Source organism: Neodiprion virginianus, chromosome 2 (assembly GCF_021901495.1).
Source record: "Neodiprion virginianus isolate iyNeoVirg1 chromosome 2, iyNeoVirg1.1, whole genome shotgun sequence".
Classification (NCBI taxonomy): Eukaryota; Metazoa; Arthropoda; class Insecta; order Hymenoptera; family Diprionidae; genus Neodiprion; species Neodiprion virginianus.
The window spans coordinates 34160376-34186116 of record NC_060878.1 but is presented as its reverse complement, the minus strand read 5'-3'; the positions used below and the strand labels follow the sequence as shown (position 1 = coordinate 34186116).

Here is a 25741-nt window from a genome sequence, read left to right as displayed (position 1 = left end):
GATCCTTGTTACAGCATATTTTATTATTATTGTTTAGTTATTTACAATCTGTATATTATTAATTAACATTATGATTAAAACTATTTTGTAGATAATATGATGGGCCGTCTTATATCTATATGTATGAATTCATTTACACCGCATCTCCTAATCTCCTTATTATGGTAAAATATTCGTAGAGAATGTTTTTCTTCAATTTCTTTATATCGTATTATCATACTGATTTTCTCAAAAAAAGAATAACTTTATATTATAATCAAAGACACAAATTAGCGGTAACTGGGAAAAGTTAAGAAACAAAATTTAAGAGTGTCAAATTAGTAATGAACTACTTCAAAATTGGTATATGAACTTGACATTAAAAGGAAAAACTACAAAGATGCGATTGATAATTTAGCTCAGATTAATTCAGTTTAACTGTATTTTTTTTTTTCTTTTCACCCAATTAACGACAATTGGGCCGAGCAACAATTGAACGACATGTACACCATGCTATCAATATTAGAATAGTTCAGTAGCCATCTTAAAATTCTTGTTTAAATTATCAATATCTTGTTCAACTTCTAACACAGCAAACAGAAGCTATAATAATGATATTACATTGTTTGTTGGTGAGAGAAAGAAGGAAACAATGGATGTAATATTTAGATTTGAAAAAAGTAATACCATATAGCTGAAATTTCTTCTCACATTCACCAATAGATTCTTTGTCGTCAGGAAATGCAGTTCCTGGCTTGCCCGACTTATTAATCTGTGTTGAAAATGTCAATGAGTTTCCGGTAAATGTGGTAACCTATCCTTCTGCAAATATATCTGCCTCCACTTCATCAGTGGCAAATGTACTAGAAAGCAGAATACAGCTCGTTGACGAGGATGAAATCTAGTTCTATATTACATTCAAAGTGGGAATGACATGTGGAAATTATGGGACCATGATTTATTCATTTAAGTCGTGCATATTATATATCAGGATTTATTGTTACTATAGATCAAAATTAAGTCCAAGCAAGCTTCGCACATCGAAATGTATCAAGTTATTGTTGTGAAAAAAAATATGCCCAATTTATTGCAAATATGCAACTGTGCACAGGAAATACGAAATGATGACTATGTATAAGATATTTTAACTTTCTATGTATTGTCGAATGAAAAGATTGGTAAAATTGGTCATGTTCTGTTTTTAGCTTCATTGCGAAACACGATCGCTGTTATATGAACGTCTGAAGCTTGGCAGGACAGACATTGTTGAGAACATCTTATTGTTAGCATAAGTTTATCGTATATACAACACAGAATTCTATTTTATCTACAAGTCGTTCCACCAATTTTGATACAGTTTTGTACGTCAGAGGTATCTGCGATTTTTTTATGACTTGAAGTAAGTATCAACTTGCACAGTAACAAACAAATCGCTGATATATTGTGGTAAAAACGGAAGTGTCATAATTGGTCAAACGTCCGCTATGTTAAGTTATTAGAATTGATATAAGTCAATAAATACATGCAAGGCGAAGTAAAACGAGCGATGAAACTAGGATAAAATGTCAGTTTAGTACCATATCTGATCCATTTCCATGAAGTACAAATTATTTTTTTTTTTTCGTTATAGGTTTCTTATAAATATGTAACAGACCTCTGCTGCCTAGATTGTATCGATTCACAACTTAAGCAAGCCTCAGAAGCTTGGTATATTTGCAAGTATTTCTTACTTGTCGTATCAATATCTTTATGCTCAGTAATTGGTACACTTTGAATAACTTTGTGAACGAGTTCGAAATACTTATCTTTACATCGTAGTCATCGATCAAATCTTAAATTATTGTTTTAACTTCTCATTACCTTTTTAAGTGGTGGGAATTCATAAAATTCACAAAAGATTTCATAGTCACCTGCCGCTGTTTTTCTGTCCTACTGAGTCTCGTTTTCTTTTAAAATTTGTAACTACTCGACTCTCATTATTCACGTATCTTTTCCTCCTCCAATCTATTGAACATTATTGATACACACACGTACGTACTATTCTATGATAATAGTAAAAATGAATGAACCATAGATTCAACAATTATATTGAAAAATCCAAGCAGATCTAATATTGGAACAAGGCAAGTTATTTAGAGAATAAACCATATCAAAATGGAAAAATAATTTATGATACGATTAAGGTGAATATTTGTACACAAGAGAATTTTACTTCAGGGCAGTATTTATACTCAGAATTTATTCTGATGATATTAGGTGATCAGAGACATATTATAACATTCGGTAAATATAACACGCAATGTATCAATATCAGTCTTTATCTTTACCAGCAGCAGGTAACAAGGGGAAGGGGAGACTCATTAACTATTAATAAGTTGTTGGATATATGTTTACCAATTATATTTGCCTCTACTCTTTTTGTTATGTGTTTTTCAACGGTTGTTTTATTCGTTATATTTTGGCGAGACTGCAACACAGTCTCGAGGCAAACGATTATTTTCTGACTAAACCAACGAGTCCTCGATTCATAAGTTTTGGTTTAAGTAGCTTATTAACTTGAAGCGACGCCGATTGTTGATTCCTTTCAACAGATTTCATCGACGATGTTTCCCTTGTAGCTATTCCCTGTCGCTTGAATGATTCCTGCTTGGCACCTCTGCGCAAAAGACAGCACCTCACACACCATCTATTTATTTCTAGGAGAGAGAGAGGGATTGCGGCCGGATTTTAATTTGCGAACATAAAATTGTAAAGCTTAATCAATTAGAAAATGCAGTATATTGTTTAGAAAACATAATGATAATTGATTCAGTCAATTCTTTGAGACGATAAAAGAATAAACTCGCCAGGATAAATTGTAGTAATTTAAAATATGGATCGGTCGTGTGATGTTTGTAACTGTTGAAGCCTTCAAGCCAGTAACAATGACGAGCATCTTTGTATTATGTAAATGTTTTCACATGGTTCCGTTTCATTTGAATTTCTTGTTCAATTTTTCACAATGTTATTTATGTTTTGCCACTGAGTCCCGCAGTTCAAAATAACAAGAGTACACACGCTTTGTTTTGATATTTGTTACATTGAGTGGTGGTCGGGCTTATTTCCAAAACCTCTGTTCAGGCGATACTGCGTTTAGTGTCGAATAAAAATGTGCAATGAAAGTGTTTGTACATCACCATTTTATCTTATTATTGTTACCGTGCTGGTGATGAACAGAAAATTATAAATAATGTGAAATTGCCTAAAATTTATTCTCAGCCTGAAATAGATGTGTTTGCTATTTGAATTGAGTTCAAAAATAACATGGACTAGACCCATCATTTTTTAGTGTACAAAATTGCAGTGCGTACAAACGAATAGATGAAATAACGCAAACCAAGTAAGAACAAGCTAGACCATAAGTCTGATCGCGATTTAATTTTCATACTGCATTACAGCAAGTGCGAATTCGTCGTCCGACCGACTGGATAATGAGGATAGAATCATTATCCTCATCTGATTCAAGAACTGAACGTTGAGAAGTGATCAATAGTTTCTATACTTACAAATAACGTGTGAGATCCTCAACGTCCACCAGCATTGAATCCTGTTCCATGTGCAAATCATCTCGCCTAAGCAATCCTTCCACAAGCGCCTCATTCAGAGCAGCTATACGTGCGTGTAAATCATTGGCAACCACTTGGAGTTGTGCAACGTTAAGCTCCGTTAACAACACTCGAGACAACCTACGTCGCTCATCTCCCAGCTGAACGCCAACCTAATGTGATGAAATAAGTTGGTGAGATTTTTTCTGGCTTTTGTGTGCGATTTATGAAACTCAAATAAAAACGTAAATTTCTGGTTCAAACATCCCGATGCGGTATTCAGATAAGCATTGAAAAATCCCAATAACTAAATTAGATATGATTCCTTGACTCTGGAGGCTTATATTATTAAAATTTTGTGACAAAAAAATTTCATAAGTTTATGTAAATTATGTAGTGGCACTACAAAATTTTTTACCTTTTCAAGACTAGATCGGACCATTTCTGTTATCGGACTTTGTTTGAGTCTTTGTCTTTCTACTTCCATTTGCATGTGAGCCATCTCCTTTGCTTGGGCCAGTGCCATTCTGGCTTCAGTTTGTAATCTTGCTTGTCTTGCAAAAAAGTCAGCTTCATCGACTGGCGCAGTTGCGTCGACTCTCAATGGTGGAAGACTCAGTACTTGTGGTCGAGTAACCGGCGCTCGTATTTCCGATGATATGGGACCAGGAGTTGTGTCAGCTTCCGAAACTGGCGATTCTGTATCCGAAGATGTGTCATTCATAAAGCAAATCTGAAGATTCATTCCTAGAAAAATCAAATTGCGAATAACTTAACACTGGTTTTCATTTTTTTTTTTTTTGAAAAATATATGTTGACCTTCATTCTGAGCTACTGTAAAAACGGGGACGCTTTAAGAAAAAATTTCAGGCAATTTTGAAAATATTCTGATTACTTCAGAAAGAGCGTAGAAGTATATCAGAATCTAACAGTTCATAAATATTCTACCGTAAAATTATTAGTAAATTTGCTTGAATTATACGTAAATTACTCTGTAAGGTTTCTATCAAAAATCTGAACTTCTTTTCTGTTAAAAAGAAAACATTTTCAGAGGCTTTTTAGAAATTGCAGAAAAGTTTTAAATTGATGTTTCTATCAGTGTATCCGCATTATTACTATTATAATTTGAGCTGACATTTTCGTTCATGGTATCTAAGTAATAAATGTTCTCAGTTGTACATTATTTGATACTGGATTCCTGAAACCATTAATTTTCTTTTTTCATTCAATTCCTGATACTGACCACTCTGAAGGCGTGACTGCAAGCTGGGCTTGCGGCCTCGTTCAGATCTGAGATCTTCAGCATCCGGTCCCATGGCCAACCGCCTTCTGATTTCCTCTCTATCATTTCTCCGCTAGAAGTAAAATTGCACAAAAATATTTTGTACACTTATTTGCAATTACTGTTTATAATTTGTCTGTTTTTTTTTTTTATAAGTTTCTCACTCAATCGAACCTGGGGGGAAACGAATGGATTTCCTTGGACGAGCCTATCGAAACGTGCAACGAGATCTTCCTTATCTCTGTCTTTGGGGTCAGGATTTCGGCCAGCTGCTACCGCCTGTACAACTTCGGCGACTCGCTCGTCTTCCTGAATTATGTACATCAAGTCTGAGATGTCGTCGATCATGTTTTAAACGTTAAATACGATATTCAACTAACTCAGGCATTAAATTATGTCTTTGACACAATTTATCAGGATTTACTCATTGACTGCGGCCCGAAATTTTACCACACACTGCATAGAAACGATAAAATTAAATAAGAATACGTACACGCATAGGTACAATCTCTAATATTCTTTCCTTCTTTTTCGCTATCCTTTAATCGATTGGGTTGAACTTAGTAAGATAGTGCAAGTTTTTGTTTACACATTTTTTTTGTTTAACGTTTATCTCTAATTAGTAACATTTTGAAACTGTAGCAAATTAATCGTATTATCTAAGAACAATAATTTGTTTTACAAATCATTACGTATCGCTGCTCACACATATTTACCCATCATTTTACAGGTTAAATTTCATGATTAAATCGGTCCAATGAAAACATAAAAGTACCTAATTTTCATGTAATTATTAGCAATGTATTCATTGGTTGGATATCGGCAAGATAGACGGTTGAAAAATAATATAGGTTTGTTTACGATCCGCACATTTCGTTTAATAATTTCGAATAACCTCAGTGCACCATTTTTTGACAGCCATGAAAAATAGCGGGTGCTTTTTGTCGTCCGCTATGAAGATGAACCCAGGAACGGACAGATTAGACAGAGGGTGAACCATACCGACCTTATCCCTAAATAAAAACAAAAGAGTACGAAGTACGGAAGAAAACAAACGAATGGGGGGAGGGGGGATCGCAATGTATTTGCACCGTGTAACGCACGATTGTCATTTGCCTGAGAGTTGTCAGTTTCAATGGTTTGAATTGAAGAAGGAAGATTAATATGGGTATAAGCGGTGCGTTGACTGAGGATATAATGCTTCAGTCAATGACCGACCGGTGAGACAAAATTCACGTTCAATGTTATGATTAACGAGCACTGGTGTTTAAGTGAGATATCCGACTGATCGACAGTTGTCTCACGTTTGTGCATGTCGCGTCATTTTCGATTTCATTTGAAGTAAAACTTCTTTTCTCTGATAGCAACAGACTTTTGTTTTTTCGGACGTGCAGTGAAGTGAGTTGACTACGCGAGTTGATGTGATTCGAAGAGGTTGAAGTTGGTATCGTTAACGTAACGAAGCCACTGTACAAATGATCACTGTGCAATTTCCGAATGACCTTCAAGAAGTTAGCTTTTCAAAATACATGGAAGTATGTTTTGTATATCATGGTTTACTAAATTTAAAACGATCCTGAAGATGCGAAGTAACGATTTCTCCGAAACGTACATCATTACATGCAGTAACGTTACTAAACTTCGTCTTCGTGTAAAATACACAGGTATCAGTTCACTTAATTACGCAATTGTGTATATTAAACAACCCACACGAGGAATATAATGTAATTCCTGCTTTTCTTTCTACTTTGAGCATTCATTGCGTTTCTATTATTTATTTATTATTAGTCGATAACGCGAAATCAGAATTCCCGCAGAGTGTTGAAAACTCTTTTTTCATTTTTCTGATAACAAAAATTATTTCCCACAAATTATCGTTATAATCGTAATTAGTACATTTTCGATAGCTATCCGTTCTATAAACCAGTCGGAAAAAGGAAAGAAAAGCTTTCTAAATAAATTTTTAAAGCGTAAGTTTTCATCCGACCAGCAGTCCTAAATTACGATGATGCATGCCTGACATTCGTAAGATAAATGATCGTCAACACGTGACTTTAATAATTAACTGGGAAACTAAATGGATAAATCAAATCAAGGGATAGATTGAGTATTAATGGCTGTAATGACTGTAATGAAATCGGTTTAATGTGTTAATTTTTGTAGCTAAATTCTTTGCTATTACAATATAATATTATGTAGAAATATCTATGGGATATGCATGAATGAATTACTTACAAGATCAAACTCTTTGATGTCATAATACGTGAACGTATACAAGTCTGCAACAAATCGCGAATCTTTTTTATAATGTCTTCGGGATTCAAGGGTAGTTCCCATATTTAATCAGGTGAAAATTATTTATGTTATAGTATAAACAATAATCCAGTCTGTTAAAGTATTTTACGATTACACGATCAGCGATCACTTGAGTCGTAAGACAGTATCGTTAATATTACTATTATTGTTGTTGTTATTATTGGTATTAGACGCAGGCTAATTTCATAACAAATAATCAATTCAGTATTCGATCCCAGCGTGTCGTAGCAAAGATAATCACCGTGATTACAAGTATATATGTGTATTACAGATCGCGATCCTAGTCTTCGAGAGAGTAAAAAAACGGACCTGCCACTAACTCGGGGAAGACTAGACTGGCGGAGGATCGTTCTTTAAAGGTAAGAAATGTCCCCACAACTTCTTTCTTGGAGTAAAATACGCTTCTAAACTGGATAGTGAAAGTCTACAAAGGAACTCGTTGAGCCTGCGTCAGGCTCTGTGTCTACTGCACCGTGCAATTTACACGTGTACATGTATACAACAGTGTGTGTGAGTATACAGGCGAGAGTAATTTGATTTAATTTCGAGAGGGTTCCTCATGTACCTGTTTCAGTACAAGTACCTAGACGAAGAAGAAACGCGGAATTTATACACCGAGGTTTTAATATCTTCGAACACCGCGAATGTATGAATTATTCGACTATCGTGAGAAGTAAGAGCTGCTTTATTTTTTGCCGCAGAGTTAAAAGCGGGGTTTCTTCTTTTTCTCTCCAGAACTGTGTTAACATCAGCTCTAACTTTCCTCAAGCGTATTGCAATAATTCTGCCTCATGTCCCTGTTTAAAGTTTTTAATAATATTAAGCGCACTTGAGATTGATTTAATCACGATTAAAGGCTTACTATAATTTTTATTATACGTGTTGTTTTCTAACTATGCAGCGTCGGCTACGTCAATATAGGTATACCTATAGTGAAACATATTTGTACAGCGATCATTACTCGTGATTTTAACGGTTGGTTAATCATGTGCCAATTGTAATGCTGAATCACCGTCAGTATTATTCTTCATCTCCGTTTCCCGTCCTCAATTTTCAACTACGATCGATATGATACATGCATTTTAAATAGATATCAAAGAGATCACCGGTCCGTTGAAATACTTTCGGACATGATAAATATTTGTTCGATTTTTTATATTGTCTTGTAAGTTCACCGCAGGGTATGAAAGTTTATAATCGACACATATTATTTGAAACACGTGCTCCACACTTTTTTACTGCTACTTTTTCTTAGCGCACTCTTACCTTGTCTATGTACCTATAAAATGCGGAGATATGATTTCAGTTTATTTCGGTACTTTCAAATTGTGACGGACGCGCTATCGCAAATGATTTTGGCCTTCTGATTCATAGTTATATATATTGTGGAAAATGTCGATCGGGGTGGGGTAGAAATTCCGAATTTGAAAAGATACGAAAGCGCCAAATTTCGAATTATATGGTAGCGAAACTTGAAGTAAGGAAATCAAACTTTTACGAAACAACAAAGTTTCGAATGGTCGGAAACCCGACGGCTCAAAGTTCCAAAAATTCAAGTCACGATAGAGCAAAATTCCGAAATATAAGATTTCGACGGCGTATAATTCCGAAAATTAAAATATACTCACAGAGTATAGTTCACTCATCGATTGGGTGTAAAAAATCAGAAAAACTAAAAATCAGAATGACCAGGATTCCGAACGTAAAAATATCGAAAATCCAAAACAGAGAAATATTAGAGTAGTGAAATTTCACCAAGCCGAAAATTCACAGAACCGGAAATCTTCGAACATTCAGAATTTCTGTTTCAGATTTTTTAATTTTCTCACTTTCTCACTTTCGGAACTAATTGTCGGACTTGGAGCGTCGGGTTTAGGACCATTCGAAACTTTGATGTTTCGTCAAAATTTGATTTCTTTGCTTTAAGTTTCGTCACCAAAGAATTCGAAATTTGACGCTTTCGTAACTTTTCAAATTCGGAATTTCAAACCAACCCCGATCGACGTTTTCCACAATATTAATAACAGTTACGCATAATTTTCACCAAACATAAAGCTTCTACATGGTTATTTAATATAGGTTGTGTAAAGCTATATTGAGTTTGAATCGATTCTCTTACATTAATACTCCAATTGAAAGTGTTACCAAAGAAAAGAAAAGAAAAAGAAATGGGTGAAAATCAAACATCCACTTCGAGATCGTGTCCATACAGCAATTCATGTGGTCAGTTTTGTAATTTATATTAACAATGACAATACAACGCAACGGCTATCACGTGTATACTGATATAATCGAGTAAAAATTTACAACGTATTGATACGAATGCAGATCAATAAGAAAGAAACGTCTAACCTCAGTATAGTACATTGGTGCCTTCATCAGAAATTGATAAAGGGGGTCATTTTCGTCGATTAATTCCATCATCATTGTCATATCGACGTTTGAATGTCTCAAGAATTACGTAAAACTTGGTAACAAACATTGACGATTATATTTACGAACTGCCAGATATCATCTATCCGTGCATAATTTATATCGATACGTGTATGCGGTGTGCAGATGAGGAGAAATCGCACATATTATACATGATCTATAGTATGAATAAATTCAATTGCGATCTAGATCAGTCCAACCGCTATTACATCCCAACACTGTCACCAACACGCACTACTTACAATCACAAAACTTTTCCATTTGTCGCTTCGTAAGACTGTTTAGCAGTTACAGTTTTATAAATTTGTTCAACCTGCAATTGACCCCGACTGTATTCGAATCGGTAAAGATCGGTGCCTGTTAATCATAATCCACCGTTCGAATCTTAGTTGGCGATTTATAATTTTTACGACTTATATAAGGAACGGACAAACATAGCAAAGATAAGAAAACCGTCACTTAGAGATTTGAAACTGCAGATGTTGGTCGACGGGATATCTTCAAGCTGCCGGTCTAGTGTATCAATTTACGGATACTTTATACGTATGTACAGGTTTACCTGCACCTACAGCAACGTATGACTAAATCACTATTGACCAACTTGTACCGATTGAATTAAATCGAATGCAAGTTTTATGTCAGATTTACAGCAGTTTGGGGTACTTGACACCGTAATATTATTGTTTCGTTCCGTCAATACCGCGGCCTGACGCTCCTACGCGACATGCGAAGGCACCGGTCTATATTACACTCTTATCAGTTACCTGTACTCGTTACGTTCCCACACAATCAGTGCCGCTCTAAAGACCGTAAGAACCCACAGGCATCCAAATGGTACAAAATATTTGTCCAAAATTTTTAGTTTTCATTGTACCATTTGATTAATTCTCTCTTGTGCGTTTCAACTTTTCTTATTCATTGTTAGAGACGTTTTGTAACGTCGTTAGAACTTTATTCGATGTGTTATACGCGAAAAGCCATTCCTCTTGACTATGGTAAAAAAAAAGTGTGTGTTTGTTCAGAATCACGTATTTTAAAAAAAAAAAAAGTTTTTCCCTGAAAGCCTTTCCAATTTCGGGGAAAATTCAACTCAGCTTCGGTTCTTCTTCGAGCTTTAGCGGAAACTTGTTAAAGCGAATTAAAAAACGTTGTAAATGCCTGAAACGATAAATTGAAGAAAAAAAACAGAAAACTGAGTAACCGTCTTTCCTTCTCTGCATTGTTATTTATCGCTTCGATTCGTCTGTGGATTTTTTTCCTTGTAAATTACACTTACAGCATTTCTCAGTTCTCCACTTCAGGTTTTGACTTTCAGATTCTGAACCACCTCGAATCACGATTGAATAATTATGAATCATAATACCGATCCTCATTTTATCCGATTTCTGAAGCGATTGTAAGGTTCGTTTTATCTAACGGGGTGTCCGTTGGGCCCTTGATGATAGACGGTACTGCGGGTTGTGCGGGAGGTTATAGCCCGCGATTTAATATTGCATATCAGTACCCGCGGTAGCAGCGCCAGTTTCGATATCTGAGAACTGGAACACGGGCGGGCTGTCGCCTGTTTTTAAAGTAAAATTAATTCTGATTCGCCGACACAGTTTCGATAGGCTCCGTTCGAGTTGTTTAAAGCAAAGAGGTAAAAGTACCTAACAAAAAATCAGTGGGAAACCGAGACAATATTTCAGCAAGGATTATAAGACAAGGATTCAATCTTCGATTTAACTGTAATTTAAGAAATTCGTATACGGCATGTATAAACGATATGTCGTGTAAATAATAAACTGAGGATATATTTTAAATCAATTATACAAAATTTTGCATAAAAAAAAAAAAAAAAAAAAAAATTGGCTACAGTAGCGGTATAGTTTTCTCTCTCGTATTTCACTTCTGAAACTGCACACTGATTCAACAATTAATTATAATTCTGTCACGACATACCTGAGACGTAGTTTTTCCGATCGTGATACCGGAAAGATCTAAATCCTTGGGTCGTATGGCGGGTCGGTGTCTAGACATTACCGGATGCATTTCTTTTCTCGTACCACGTTTGTCGCTCTGCGATAAAACTCGTTACCAAAAATGGGCGAAAAATGGTGCACGTTTCGTTGAATAAAACTGCCGCTTAGTCGATCTTCGGAAATGATACGTGTTGAATTTCAAATCGTCGATCCATCAACGTCGAACGAACGGACAAGAAGGATACGCTCGATAGCGTACGCAATGGAAGAATTCAAAGTAGCAATTGGAGTATGTAACTTCTACCGGCGTACTTGTACAAAACGTTTACGCAGCGATGCGTCATTTGACCGTTGAATCAAATCGTCGGAATACCGGCACTATCGCCATATGATGCACAAGGAAAACAGTCGCTTTACACGTTCGTGAGTGGAAGAACCTCGAACACAAGTAGAGCCATCGTTCTTCGCAATCATCCCCGAGTGTCAGAGTTTATCAATTTGTACGTAATGCGTATTTGGCACGAGCGCGATATTATATTTGCATATCCGTGAATCTTCGTCGATGCAAATTCGATTATGAACTGATATATTTTATTTGTCATACATATTTATTCGTAATGATTTCATTACTTACGACTGAATTTCTATTGTTACAACGTTATCGTTGATGCGGTGTAACCGCAATTGCGTTATACTTAGCGCCGGATGTATATCCACGTATTTCCTTTGGCTTTGTAACGTTAAGTGATAAACGCACTGTTGACGTCAATTGAGGACCAAAATCTTTCTTTTTTTAAATTATGGAAGTCTGAAACGATCGTGCAGAGACCTTCTTTATTTATATTTTAAGCGTAAAACGACCCGATCTACTTTTTCCTGATGCACGATATTGTAGGTAAAGGCGCGATTCAACGTACGTATAATTGTACGAGCTTTCTGTTGGTCAAATAAAAAAAAAAATAGTTTCTCTGATCCGGAACTTGAGTTGTTTGAAAAAATATTTGCAAAATTAGCGAATAGAAAAGATGGAATTAGTGTAGATCTCGCGTGAAACGCGATTATTGAAAGACAATTTTTCGCGCGTATAACAATATTATACTCGATTCGTAGACGCGCGTATACGTATGTCAATTAGTCGCGTTGCCGTAACAGGCGGCTTTTGAACTTATGATTAGTTGTATACAGTAGGGTACTGAATACGTTTAACAGCTGTTACGCAGTGACGATGACGTATTATTAATTAATAACGCGGAAAGGCGCGGCTGCTGGTTAACCTCGGCCGAAACCTGGACCCCGACTGAATCTTCTCAGCAAGGTTCCGGAGTCTGTGGAGACGTCTCTGGTCCAGGAGCAGATATGAGTTAGAAGTGGGTACTCGACGTAATCGCGATCGACGCCTCCGCCTCCGCGTGCATCAATATCGCGGTGCGGCCGACTCGGAACTCGAAATTGCGGTCGTACGTATACCGAATATACCTGGGGCGTTACACGCCAACTCAGTAAACGGTTGACCCTGACATTTTTTTAATTTTACCAACGATTTTTCGTACGTTAGTACGATATCTGAAGAGCTTGGAAAAATATTTTCGAATTTTTTTAATAACTCGTCATTACCCTGTGTGTGTTTTAAACCTATCTCAAAAACACTCAAATTGTATGTATGAAACAAGAAAAAAATCATCTTGTTTCCGAAACGAACCATTTTCACGCAAGATTCAGAGTGGGACCTCGTTTTTTTTTATTTTTGTACTTATTAGAAATCTATTATAACACATACCGCATCTACGGTTTGTTTGCTGCTTTTTTTTTTCATTACTTCTCTGGTTATAAAATACACTCACGATTTGCTTCAAAATTTTTAATAGTAGATTTGTAACTGGTATGATAATACAACAAGCGGTTATAAAAATTTTTAAAGATGATTTTAAAAAAATTAGAAAAGAAGTCCCACTTTGAATCTTGCATAAAAATCACTGATTTCGGAAACCAAAGTCTTTTCTTTCTTGTTTCATAAAAATCAATTTGGATGTTTTTCGGATGGGTTTAAAAAATCATAGGGTAAACACGAATGATTGAAAACGGTCGAGAATTTTTTTTCGAAGCTTCCCACGAGTCGCTCTAACGTAGAAAAAATTTTTAGTGAAATTGAAAAATATCATGGTCAACCGTTTACTGAGTTGGCGTGGAATGCCTCACCTATACAGTACACGTGCATGTACGAGACGCTCCAGATGCATTGGGAATTCCGATAACGGGAATAAAGGGGATAACAAATCCTCGGCAGGAGATATGAAAGAAGCGTGCAACCCTGCAGTGACACTGACACTGCCGGATGCTGCAAGGAAGATACTCGCGACTGCCGGGTACATTATACAGGTATTATTATAGGTATATGAGTACCTGTAAGGCGATGGCTTCCATTCGGTCAAAGCGCATGCGGCCCCCGATTAGGAACGACGAATCTGTGCCGACCCTTTTGGAATTGTGGGACAACCCGGCCATAAAAACTAAGTACCTCGGTTTTATGTGCTACCACGCAGGGATTTTTTCAAGGTATCTTTTATACGCGCACGTATAAGAACAGATGTTTTGTGATATTGATATATGATATCGTTGTATTGAAATATTTTATTGATCTTTTTAATGTTGGGTGCAGATTCAAAAAATTTTTGCAAATCTTTTTCACTCGTGTATATATATAAAAAACTGGTATCCTTGGTACAAATTTCTTTATCAGGATAGATTCAATTGACAAGCAAATTCTCCTTATTGCATCGAAAGAAAATAAAACAAGGCGGATACAATTGAGCCGATCTCCGTATCAAGAAAACGTGCAGCTCGTGGTTTCTCAATTAGGTAATACTTTGTTACAGGCAGAAGTTGGTCACGGTAATTGCTAACCCCAGGTCGTTTTGAGTGAGAAAACTGAAAAATTTTGTTTTTACATCTGCATAATGTGATTTTTTCACTCACCCTGCGTTCCTCTTCACGCGCAGCTCGCAGGTGAGACTCAATGGCGTCCAAATCTATCTTTGGCATTGCCGTCTCAATGTTGTAGACATCGAAACCTCCTGTAAATGGGAATGAAAATAAAGTAAACTTGAAGGAAAAGGAAAATAGGAAAAAAATACGTTTAGAGGAGCTCCATGATTCGACAGTAAATTTCTGAAATAAATTTTGCTTGATAGGAAAGAAAATGAAAGATATAGGTGAAGGATTTTTCGATCAAAACTATTAATGCAATTTGTCTAATCATTCTACTTATATTCAATTCAGTCGTAAAATTTGAACGCTACAACAATAAATGAATTTCAGCGACTTTAGCAGCGCTGAACAATCCACAGAATAAACGAGGGATATTTCAGCTCTCCGTTTTACCGGTGAATTAATCATGCTGATGTCGATGAAACAATGATCTTCAGAATAAATAAGGAATATTACAGCTCTCCGTTTTACCGGCGATTTAATCATGCCGACGTTGATAAAACAGAAAAGTTCGACGTTTAGAGGCGCGTGAAGTTGAACGGAATTAATTACTTAATGTGCGGTGGGGTAATTTCGTTTCTCTATGACTGATCGTGAAATTTTAACCGTCACTCCGGAGAAAATTGGGTAATTTAGAGCGACCTACTTTCTGCACGCATCGTGAGTTTTAGGCCTCGGACGAAGTATCACAAACATGCAGGGGTGTGTTTTATTTGCTACAAAAGTTGCAGGAGAGAATGAGGGAAATTGAATTTCAGCCGAGTTCAACATTCAGGGCCAACTTAATTCAAATATTGAAGACTTGTAGAAAACCACAACACTCACTTTACATCAACTTTTCAAGAGTTTACGGACATTCCAAGCTCACCTGGACCACCGACGTCGGGATCAGCGCGACGTTTGTCGGGTCGTCTCTGGGGTTGATTAGCGTGATTTTGCTGCCGCCTCCTCGCCTGGTTCCTGGCCATTTTCTCCTTCTTCCTGGCATCGATCGGCGTCTCGGGAAGATCCCTGTCGATCAGCTTGTTCGTGTCCTCCCTCGGGACGAGATTGTCTTTTATGAGATTGTTGTCTCCGCCAAGGGCGACTCGGCAGGGCGGCGATATCTCGACGGAATCCATGAGGACGACGTCCGGCACCGGCTGAACGTATTTCTCGAGATCGACACCGATGTCTCGCCCGATGCTGGAGAGCAGGTCGATCTCTTCTAGCTTCGTGTACGGCGTCAAGTCCGAATAGCTTTCCGAGTCTGTGTTCGTTTCCGAGTCGTCGTTTTGACCACCGTTACGCAAATTAGGCGCTGTTGCCGGCTGATTTCCTATCTTGGAACAATCGGGTAGAGGCAATTTCTTTGCCTCTCTTATCAGATCGATGTATTCGACCGTCGCCTCTTCTTGCTGGTGGGAAACGGAGAATCATTAAATGGCGACAAAAAATTGAATCGAGAGTAAGAAGCTTGTTGGGTGCGAAAATCGACACACTATCTATTAATCTCATTACGAGATATTCGTACATCGAATTATTATATACCAGATTAGAAAATTATGGTATTATATAAACTAGAGCTTGGATATCGATGCTTCATTTCAAATCGCATAAAAGTTGTTGAAAATCTAGTACCTGAGTTCGATTGATTTCACACTAAATATGACGGCTGATTTTATTCAGAAAACTATTTTCTACAGATTGACTTAAGCATTGTTTTTTCATCACGTTACACCGATATTGACTAAGATCAAAAAATAGCAATGTTAAATTGATTTCTGAAAGAAAAAAAACCTGCTTCAGTGACTTTTGTAGAAAATGATAATCTGAATAAAATGAGACATATTAGAAGAAAATTGAACAAATTTAACGGATTCTCAACCATTTTGCAGCGATTCGAAACGAAGCATTGATATGTAAACTTTTGTTTACAATTTCGTTGGTATCTATTTTTACCACGCTTTTTACAATATTTTGAAAAAGATCTCCGTAGCTCGTGAATGAAATAATATGACAACAACTTAACGTACGACCATCGCGTCACAAAATTAACGAAAAGAATAGATTCTTGGCCAACCAATCTCCTACAAACTGCAATTTCGGGTTGCAGCCTTTGAAAAATCAAATTATATTACCTCTCCGACTTCGCTGGATTTTCCGGAGTCAGGTATCTGTTCGATTTCCGGAAATTGGAGAGTTTCTTTGACAGCGGTTGTAAGCTCTACAACTTCGACTTCGACGGCTAGCTCGCGGGCTTTTCTTTCTACGACGACAGCCTCGCAAAGATCGGATGTTGGCTGATCTACCGTGTCGGCAAGCCCTTCGCTCGGCTCCAAATCAGTTTGATGCGTCTCCGCTTCGATTACGGAGTTAACGTTCACTTCCGGTACCAGTGAGACGACTTGGCCAGAACGCGAGACCTCGACACTCTTTACGTAATTTATGCACTTTACCGAGGACGGGAGGGCCGATTCGTAGAGTGAATTTACTGTCTGGAAAACCAAATTTCCACATAGTGCTAATTAATTATTAACCTTCTTTGAATCACACGCGGTCCGGACACAAAATGTTCACGCTTCCTAATTCTAAATAAAAGATTGTAGCTGCAGCTTTGCGGATTAGATAATTGATTAACTCACAGAACACTGTTTTCAAAATATAATCTGGAATTAATCGGCATGGTTGTATAGTTGCAATTTTGTTTCGCAGTATCTGTTCAGAAATTGTCGATTGATGTGTTGGGTAGATAGTTAATCGTTGACGAGAATACAAATTTGAACTTTTCGTTTGTTGAAGTTTGGACATGCTGATTGTTAGCGTCAGTAGGAGTGGAAAGGAATGTTTCTCAATGGTAAAATTTTGTTCACTCATTGAGATTGGTTGAGGATAGAAAGTGGGAGAATTGTTTAACAGGTTGGATTGGTCAAGAAAATTTAGGAGGGATGTAAGGGGCAAGTTTGTCATAAATTTTGGATTCGGAGAAGAGGTGATTAGGGGATAGTTTTTACGGTTATCTTTGAACGCGATAGAAACAATGGATGAAAAAGTGCTGCAAACTCACACATGGAGTGTAATGATTATGGCCATTTATTGAAATCTGACAAATGTGCTCGTGTGTTTCTTTTTCTCCTTCTATTAATTGAACACGAGAAATGCTCAGCGAGTTTGATACTCACGTGAATATTGAACTTGGGCTTCTCGTAGATGAACTTCCGGTCGGATTGTTGCCCCTGAAGATGATTAACGCTACCTCCGATCAAGTTCTCGTCGGTATTATTATTGTACTGGTTATTGTTGAGGTTGCAAGTGAGTTTCGAGACTTCGTAAGCCTCGAGCTCGTCCTCCGTGAGGTCTGTGTCGGAAAGCAGGGAGGTCGCGAGGTGTTGAAATCCGGGATAATTCGGGTTGACGATACCTCTGCAACGCGTCGGCAGATTTCCTTCCTCCGACCAATCCGACCACTCGGAAGGAGTCAATTCGTGGGATGAATCCTCGACGGAGTTACGCCCTGTAATTTTATAGAAATGAAACGTAGCGGGACGGTCGAAAAAGGAACCTCCGCTGCGACTGACTGTGTAAAGTCACACTTGGACACGGATAAATTGTTAATTAATTTAATTAGTTTAACGATCGCGTCGCCGTCACTCGGCCAGCTGGTTGCGTAATACCGAATCATAACGCTGAGCCGATTAATCACGCGAGGCGACGTTGGCGGACGCGAATTCGGCAACTTTTTACCATTGTGATCAGAAAACACTTCATTTAAAAATTTATACGGGTAAAATCGACGCGGAATCAACGACGAAATAATCGGACACAGATTTTTGACAGTTCATCCTACCTTCGTAGTCGGCCAAACTCTCGGCAGAGCTGCTCTGGTAAAGCCTTGATGCCGTCAAATTGTTGTTAATATTGTTCCGCCCATTGGAATGATTCACCGTGACATTATTCGAGATATTCTGAACTCCGACGTTTTGCGCAGCCGGCCACGTGCCGCCCTCCTGTGACGATCGCAACTCCTGAAATTCTTGCAAACTGAACGCGGTCGTTCTGTCGTTACAATTTTCTATCTCCTCGGAATTCGACGAGGCACTTATCTCGCTTTGTTGAAGCTGACTGCAAGATTAAAAGTACGAAATTTGAAACAAGATCACAATTTTTTACCTAAAACAGACTCGACAAAAATCCTGATCATGGGTCGCATTCGCTCGTTCCAACTGTCAATTCCAACATATTGCAGGTACCTACTCGGTGAAAGAAAATTAAAACATCAATCGTTCGAAAGTGCAATGTTGCTTGGAAAAGGATTCTTTAACGGTGTTTTAGATTTAAAGAAATAGATGCATACCTTCAGGGTGTGAAATGAATTTCCTACTTACTTATTGTTCAATCCTTGATGCATGGGCAACGATACGACAGAATCCTTTAACCGCATTGCGAAATTGCTCTGTAACAGAAATAAAAAACAAGAATCAGAGGCGACAATGAAACATTTTTCATACTTTAGCGACACACGTCACTGCAGTGAAAAACAAACGACGCGATAAAATATTCACAAGATGGGTATGTGTACAAACGCGACTACGACGCAGATCGAAACCGTATCATCGTCAGGCGATCTTCCGTAATAAAAAACAATTTAAAAACTGTTTTAGAGGTATAAAAAAATCAGCGCAGAAAACCCGACTTCCTCTTCCCGCAGCGTTTTCCTCTTCCTTAAAATAATCACCCTCGTAGAATCGGAGCCGAAAGGGAGCAACGCTAGTTCGGCGTGACTTGACGTTGGAATTCCATTCGAACGGGGTAGTTTTCGATCGGAATAATACCACCCGGAGTTTTTACGGCTAGTCGAGATAAATTCGCGAAGAGGGGGAGGGGGGCGGGGGGATTCGGGGCGAATAAATCGCGGTAAAATTAAGGAGAGAACGACTCTGTTTGACACTTACCCACCATCTTCGGTCCAAAGGTCGCGCGCGCACAACCCGACTGTTCCCGGCAGCTTATCGACCTCCAACCAACACCCTGGACGCTAGCCAAAGGCGCCGGAACCGGAGGGCGAGGGATGCGAGGACGGGGGGTGGGGGAGCAGGAAAGGGGGAAGTTGCGCGTGTGGGTGAGCCCCGCAGAACTCTTTTCGAGAGTCAAGAGTCAATCTCAAAGAACACCCTAACGACGGTTACGCGCCGAATAATTGATACGCGAGGAGGACTCGGAGGAGAACGAGGAACGGAACGAGGTAAGAGGTCCTTGCGGAAGCTGCTGCGTGCTGACGGCGGAAGGGTTGAACAGACCTGCACCACCCTCCCCCCTACCGCCGTTTCTCTGTTCCGTTTCTTTTTTAGCAGAGGGATAATTGCGAAAAGGGTAAGAAAAAAAGAAATAAACACTAACGGCTGCCAGGGATAATAACAGCTTGTGCGTGTTACGTACCCCGTGGTGGAGGTGTTCCACCAGCCTTGGAAGAATATGGGACGGAAAGCTTTCGCGGATCGATACAAACTTCTGTACCCGCGTGACGTCAAGCACACAGTGTGTGGGAGGAATTCTTCGAGGGTCGCAGAATGACGGTGGATTCCGGGGGGGGAGGGGGGGGGGGGGGTGCACCGATGGGGAAGATGCGCTGCAGGATGGTCAAGAATTTGATTAATAAAAGGGGGCCAGGAATTCGATGTATGCGATGTATATTTGCGAACCGACTGTTTGGAAAACTTTGGAGATATGTATAATGGGGATTGGTGTTGACGGTCATGAACGAAGATAACAGACATTTCTTTTTTCTTTACAAAAAGAAAGAGCCGGGAAATTTGTCAGGATATAAGGAGGTTCGAGTCCTGATGTATGTACATACCGTACACGTTGTAGAAGCGAGTGGCTGTGGTCGCTACAGATTATTATTATTATTATAACGAGGTTGCGGGATCGCAAAAACAGATAATAGAATTTACTTGCATGGAATGTTTGGTAGGATACATGTATCAATCCGTTTCATTTGAATCTATAAGAATGATCGTAAAGGTGTATGAAAGAACCGGTTTATGGTATCGAGTGATAATGGTACATAGATGATTTTGAACTTATTGGTTCACCGTTCCGCATATTTATTCGAGGCATGGTATGTACAACATTATTCTCCTGAATTAGCACATCATTGATTAAACGGCACTCGTAAAATATGCGCGTCACTGTCGCGTGTTACGATTGGTTTCGAAGTGCGTGACGTAGTCGAGGTCATTTGACCGGTTGAACGACACAAATGTATACACAACCTTCACGAACTCGATCCCGCAACTTTGAAATTTGAATATTTCCATGCCTGGCAGACTCGCAAACCATTCTTCTCGGGTTTATCGTGTCACATGCATGCATTGTACCTTATAAATATCGTGTACTACGATCTCATTTCAGAAAGGTCCATGAATCACTGTGATAGCGTAAATCGCTGAATTAAGTGGTTAAGCTTGTTTAACACGTTTTTATGAAGCCGTAGTGAAATATTTTTGTGTGCATAATTATGTTTGGAATTATCGATTTCCCAGAGGGTTAAGCCGGTGGTCTGCGATCGCGAAATATCCACACATACATTCTCACTTATCCGGCAGTTTGAACAATTTTAGTGATTATTTTCGAACAAGTACAATTTTCAGATCATCAAAAATAAATCAGTCTTAAAACGTGTGCAAAATCTCGGGTGTTTTGAAAATCGTAACTCAAAAAATAGACCTTTATTAATTGCTGTGGTCGGTAAAAAAACAGTTCCATGATAATTTCCTGACACCATCACGACAAACATTCGTTTCTACAGAATTGAAAAACAGTCTTGTTCGTTTCAAGGTTCAAATCGGTTACGAAAAAACGTTACAGATGTGGTAAGGAACGTATTATAGGCGCAAAAATAATTTGAGATGTTAAAAATTTGTCGTTCAATTTATCCTTACGCATTACGCAGTCTCGTCGATACTCTTCGTCCATTCGGGGGAAGTTCCTACGTACCGTGGGGAAAAAAAAGCGCGCCGCTCACCTTGGGGAAGGTCAATATATTCAAAATGGCGTCGGGGGTGCTCCAAGGCCGGAGCACGGTGAAATTCTGTAAGGTCGTCGAAGATCATGAATCGGGTTTACCGGATTCAAAATCAGCCGGAAAACAGGGAAAAATTGGAACTGACGTATGTTCGAGTGTTCAAAGACCGGCAGCCCTGAAGGGCGATAATCTATAATGTAGAAATTCCATTCACCAGCTTTCACGTCGCGACCTCATTTGCGGAAATTTATTACCCCTCCTGACCTTTCCTGAGGAGAATCTAGTCCTGCGCAAAATTAATGCCTTGCCTTTGCTGGCGTGGTAAATATACGGATATACCTATCATGCATGCATATGTAATCACAGGGTTGGTAGGTGATATAAGTCACATTTCGCAATGTCCGTCCCTTGCCGAGCCAATTTTTTTCACTGCATTTCAACCACCGTTGACTTTGTGTGAACATTTTATTGCTGCCAGTTGTAAGTATATTGTAAAGACAAACAAAAAATATGGGATGCAAGTGAATCGACTTAGTTTTTCGAACCGGTCAAAATTGCGTAGATCGAAATTTTGCAAGACCCTTGAACCCAAAGATGATTGCGGTATAATTTCAATTAGCATGACTGTTGTAAACTCACTTTTTGAAATTCACTTATCGTTGGGTTTTACCGCTAATAGCTCTGTAATTAACAAGTCTGTAATTCCTATAATTATCAGAGGCTACACAGCACTTTTTTCCCCAATCGTGACACACCTCACCCTCTGAAAACGAATGTGGCTTCAGCCAATTACGTAATACGAGAGTAGGTACAGTACATGTACGTGGTTCTAGTTAGCGTGCAAGTATATCAGCGCACACATAACTAATAATAAAAGTGATTATTACTACATCGATATAAGCGAATAACGAGTGGGACAAATTTTTTCTACCACGCCAGTTCAGCCGCAGAGCTTTTATTTCTTCCGTGCTCATTAGTCCCTTATGATTAGCGTTCCCCAAACGTTATATTTTAGGGATTTATCGCTTCGGATGAGTATTATTCCAGGGTTCGGGACGGGGAGCCCCGACGTCGCGACGCTGAAGTCATTGATCGTGGGAGCGACAGGAGCGGCTAAACGAGGGGGCGGAATGCGTTAGTTATACCTTTTCTAAAAAGGCATTCCTAGTTTGAGTTCCAAAACTGTAAAACGCTGAGGGCGCACATTAGGCTTCGTGCACAAGTCGCGAGGGCTGCCAACTCACAATCGCTATAAAGTATACAGAACACGTGTACCTTTTACGTTGTTTTACCAACTTTATTATAAGTTTATGTCTGTGACATTCTGATGTGCTTATGCAACCAGGTTTTAATTCATGGCATTTCGTCATGCGATATTGCATAAGTGTTTTGAAAAATATACATAAAATTGAATAAAGACGTAGAGAAGTAAAGTCGATCTATATTTTTGTCTGCGAATGTACACACGATATGATCTTACTAATTGACAGTTAACGAGATTGCGCAGTCAAAAATCATTACTTGTTTCCTTTAATAATGAAAGAAAAAAGGCTCAAATTATAAACAAGAGCTTAGATATCGATTATATATTTAAAATCGCTTTAAAACGGTAAAAAATTGAGCAGTCTCTGCCAATTTCACTCTGCGATGAGTGATTTTACTCAGAAGATTGTTCTTTACAATCCCATCGTGACATTTTTTTAAAATTGCACTGGTATTGAGTTTCACCAACGAATAGCAGTACTGAATCGACTGTATAGAGAAAAAAAAATTTGGATTGGTAAATTTGTGAAAATCAATTTTCCAAGCAAAATGAGCTGTCGCGGAGTGAAATTGAACATTTTCACTAAATTTTTTACCGTTTTTAAACAGTTGAGAATAAAAAACTTATATTTATCATTCTTAGGTTATAATTTTGGTCTTTTTGCTTCGCATTTTTCGAGCAAATACCGTAGCTTAAAAATGTATTAATTTGATAAACACTTGACGTGCAACCATCTCGTGACAAATTGCCAAAAAAGTATTGATTCTCAACTGTACTCAACTACCTCAAGCCAGCTAAGTATAACTTTTCGACGGATGCTTGAAGAAAAGAACCCGAAAAAGACGGTGGTGGGCCGCATTGTCTCTTATACTTTTATACGGCACTGTATCGGCTTCGGATAATTGATCGGTTGAAAGATGAGTGCAAATGGAAGACGAGCAATTTGAATGAATGAAGGAAATCAGACCATGAAACGAATTTTCGGCTCATGCAATATTACAATTAAGGGAGAAGAAAAAACTAGATCCGCGTAACTATGTGCACCACATGTTTTCTTACATAGCAAAAATATGGCAATTCCGTATTTCCAAAGATAGAAACATCGTCGGTGTTCTTAAAATATCAGTGGTAGTGATATATGATTATGCTAAAAAAAATTCTGCAACTGGGAGCTAAAACTGCGATATCCGGTTTATGTCACTAGGCAATTTTCTACCAACGATTCAAGAACATACCTCCTAGTATATTCTATAAACCCACGTTGTGCACACGTTGCACGCAGATTGAAAATCAATTGGATATATTCACCTGTGTGAAATCTGTTCGAAACTAAATTGTAATGTAAAAGCATAGGAGTGACAATGAATAGGAAAAGAATCGTTTAAATTTTATCCACTTACCCTAATGTTTCGGTTCTATCTTTGACTCGTTCCGACGAAATGAAGAAAAAGTAAAAAGAAAGCACCAGATTCCGTGCGGAATTAACACGCTCGCCGCATACCAAGGATGAAGAATAACACGGGAACGGCTTGACTGTATACGCGTAACGATTTAGACGTGGGACGCTATTGTATTACTAATGCATAGACCGGTCGTTTGATTATTAAACTTTACTCTCAGAGGGGTTCTAAATTCACGCCTTTCCAGGATACACACTGTGTCCGGTCCTCCGAATTTCGCTCCCCTTGACGTATTTTCTCGCAAACCCCGGCGACTCGTGAATTTAATGCGCTTGCGCGTCGCACCCGTTTTTCTCGGGGTTCCCTGTACCAAGTCTGGATCCACCGACGACTCTGTACTACTCCGTGTCATTCCACAGCACCCTTAATCATTCATCCGTTCAGTAGATACCAGCTCGCGAAATCGGATCAGTTTCTTACATTTTTTTAGAAATTTTTCCCGAACACAGGGTGAAATTTTCATGAAACTAGTTTTTCTTTCTTTAATTTCAACCGACGTGATTTAAGCTAAAAGTCATTCAAGGACAAAAGAGTAGAACCCATATGACAGAAATTATACTTCTTTAAGCATCGTTTAAAGAAAAGAATATGGTTTTTTCTGCGTGCCGACTTTACATCGACTGGCATTTCGCCATACAGGTGTGTAACTACGATTGCCTAAGTTTAGGGGCTAAACGAAGCCTCCAAACGGTCGGAAAATAATATTACCTATAGGTATAATACGCCATAACTCTGCATCATTGGAACATATTGTAGCAATAAAATTAAGTTTCCGAGCGAAAATAAAATGGTCAAATAGGTGAAAATTAAAATGCAGAGAAAACACTATTTCTTTTACAATAACAAGACCGTTTTTTTTTTTTGACGCAGCGAGCCAATTCATATGATAAACATTTGATGCCTTTTGTACATCAGTTATCTACGATGAATACTAGATCAGAAAGGGGAACCTAAAGGGTGATTTCACCTTTTATAACAATATTATACTAGTTGCGATAAGTATTCAGGTGGAACTGCTACTCTTGACATTTTAGCTTTTAACAATAACAACAGCGATATTAGAGACGTGCCGAATATTGGGAATGCGTTGTTAAATAAGAGCCTAGTTTTCTGTATATTCCAACCCCCGTCTTTGCCTACTGTAGCAAGGACTGGTATTCCAAGAGCCCGCCTCTCTCCTTTGCAGGATTAGCAAAATGTTTTGCACTTTTACTATACAAATAAATATGGAAGAGAGATTTGAATCACGCGTAAACAGCATGAGCAATATTGGGAGTCATGTTCAGTGATGATGCCGTCGATATCGCAAAATCACAAATTCGATCCAAGTACAATAACAATATGATCCTGGTGTTTGTTAATTAACATTATACTAATTTTTCTCATACTTGCATGTAAGCACGCTCTGAAATGTATATATATGTATACTCCGAGCAGTCACATTGACTACAGTCCCTTGATTTGTAGGGATTCT

The 25741-nt window shown here is 38.3% G+C and overlaps 1 protein-coding gene and 1 long non-coding RNA gene across 8 annotated transcripts; one reads left to right on the top strand and one right to left on the bottom strand.

The window, feature by feature from the left end:
- Positions 1 to 2: 2 nt before the first annotated feature.
- LOC124298380 (schwannomin-interacting protein 1 homolog) lies at positions 3 to 24559 on the bottom strand. Of its 7 annotated transcripts, none has more exons than XM_046750286.1 (12): positions 24208 to 24559; positions 18905 to 18972; positions 18367 to 18641; positions 17702 to 18033; positions 16661 to 17017; positions 15409 to 15937; positions 14529 to 14626; positions 5020 to 5154; positions 4807 to 4918; positions 3982 to 4262; positions 3525 to 3736; positions 3 to 2635 (listed from the first exon to the last, which is right to left on the bottom strand). In XM_046750286.1, the coding sequence occupies exons 2-12, from the start codon at positions 18958 to 18960 to the stop codon at positions 2473 to 2475; spliced, it is 2550 nt and encodes an 849-aa protein (XP_046606242.1). In that variant the 5' UTR covers positions 18961 to 18972; positions 24208 to 24559; the 3' UTR covers positions 3 to 2472. The 7 variants fall into 7 exon arrangements, with proteins under 7 accessions (XP_046606242.1, XP_046606240.1, XP_046606241.1 ...); XM_046750284.1 differs by having other exon boundaries at positions 3982 to 4310; positions 24208 to 24555; XM_046750285.1 differs by lacking the exon at positions 24208 to 24559 and adding an exon at positions 19472 to 19601 and having other exon boundaries at positions 3982 to 4310.
- Positions 5864 to 19565, top strand: LOC124298390 (uncharacterized). Its single transcript, XR_006906795.1, has 3 exons — positions 5864 to 6569; positions 7433 to 7520; positions 19492 to 19565. It is a non-coding gene; the product is annotated as an uncharacterized LOC124298390 (long non-coding RNA).
- Positions 24560 to 25741: the final 1182 nt, after the last annotated feature.

Coding starts and splice junctions, on each gene's coding strand:
- LOC124298380 (XM_046750284.1), bottom strand. CDS start 18,960: ATGCGGTTAAAGGATTCTGTCGTATCGTTGCCCATGCATCAAGGATTG. Junction 14,627..15,408: donor TCCCGACGTCGGTGGTCCAG/GTGAGCTTGGAA, acceptor TCCCATTTACAG/GAGGTTTCGATGTCTACAAC. Junction 2,636..3,524: donor GAGGATCTCACACGTTATTT/GTAAGTATAGAA, acceptor TCTTTTGCGCAG/AGGTGCCAAGCAGGAATCAT.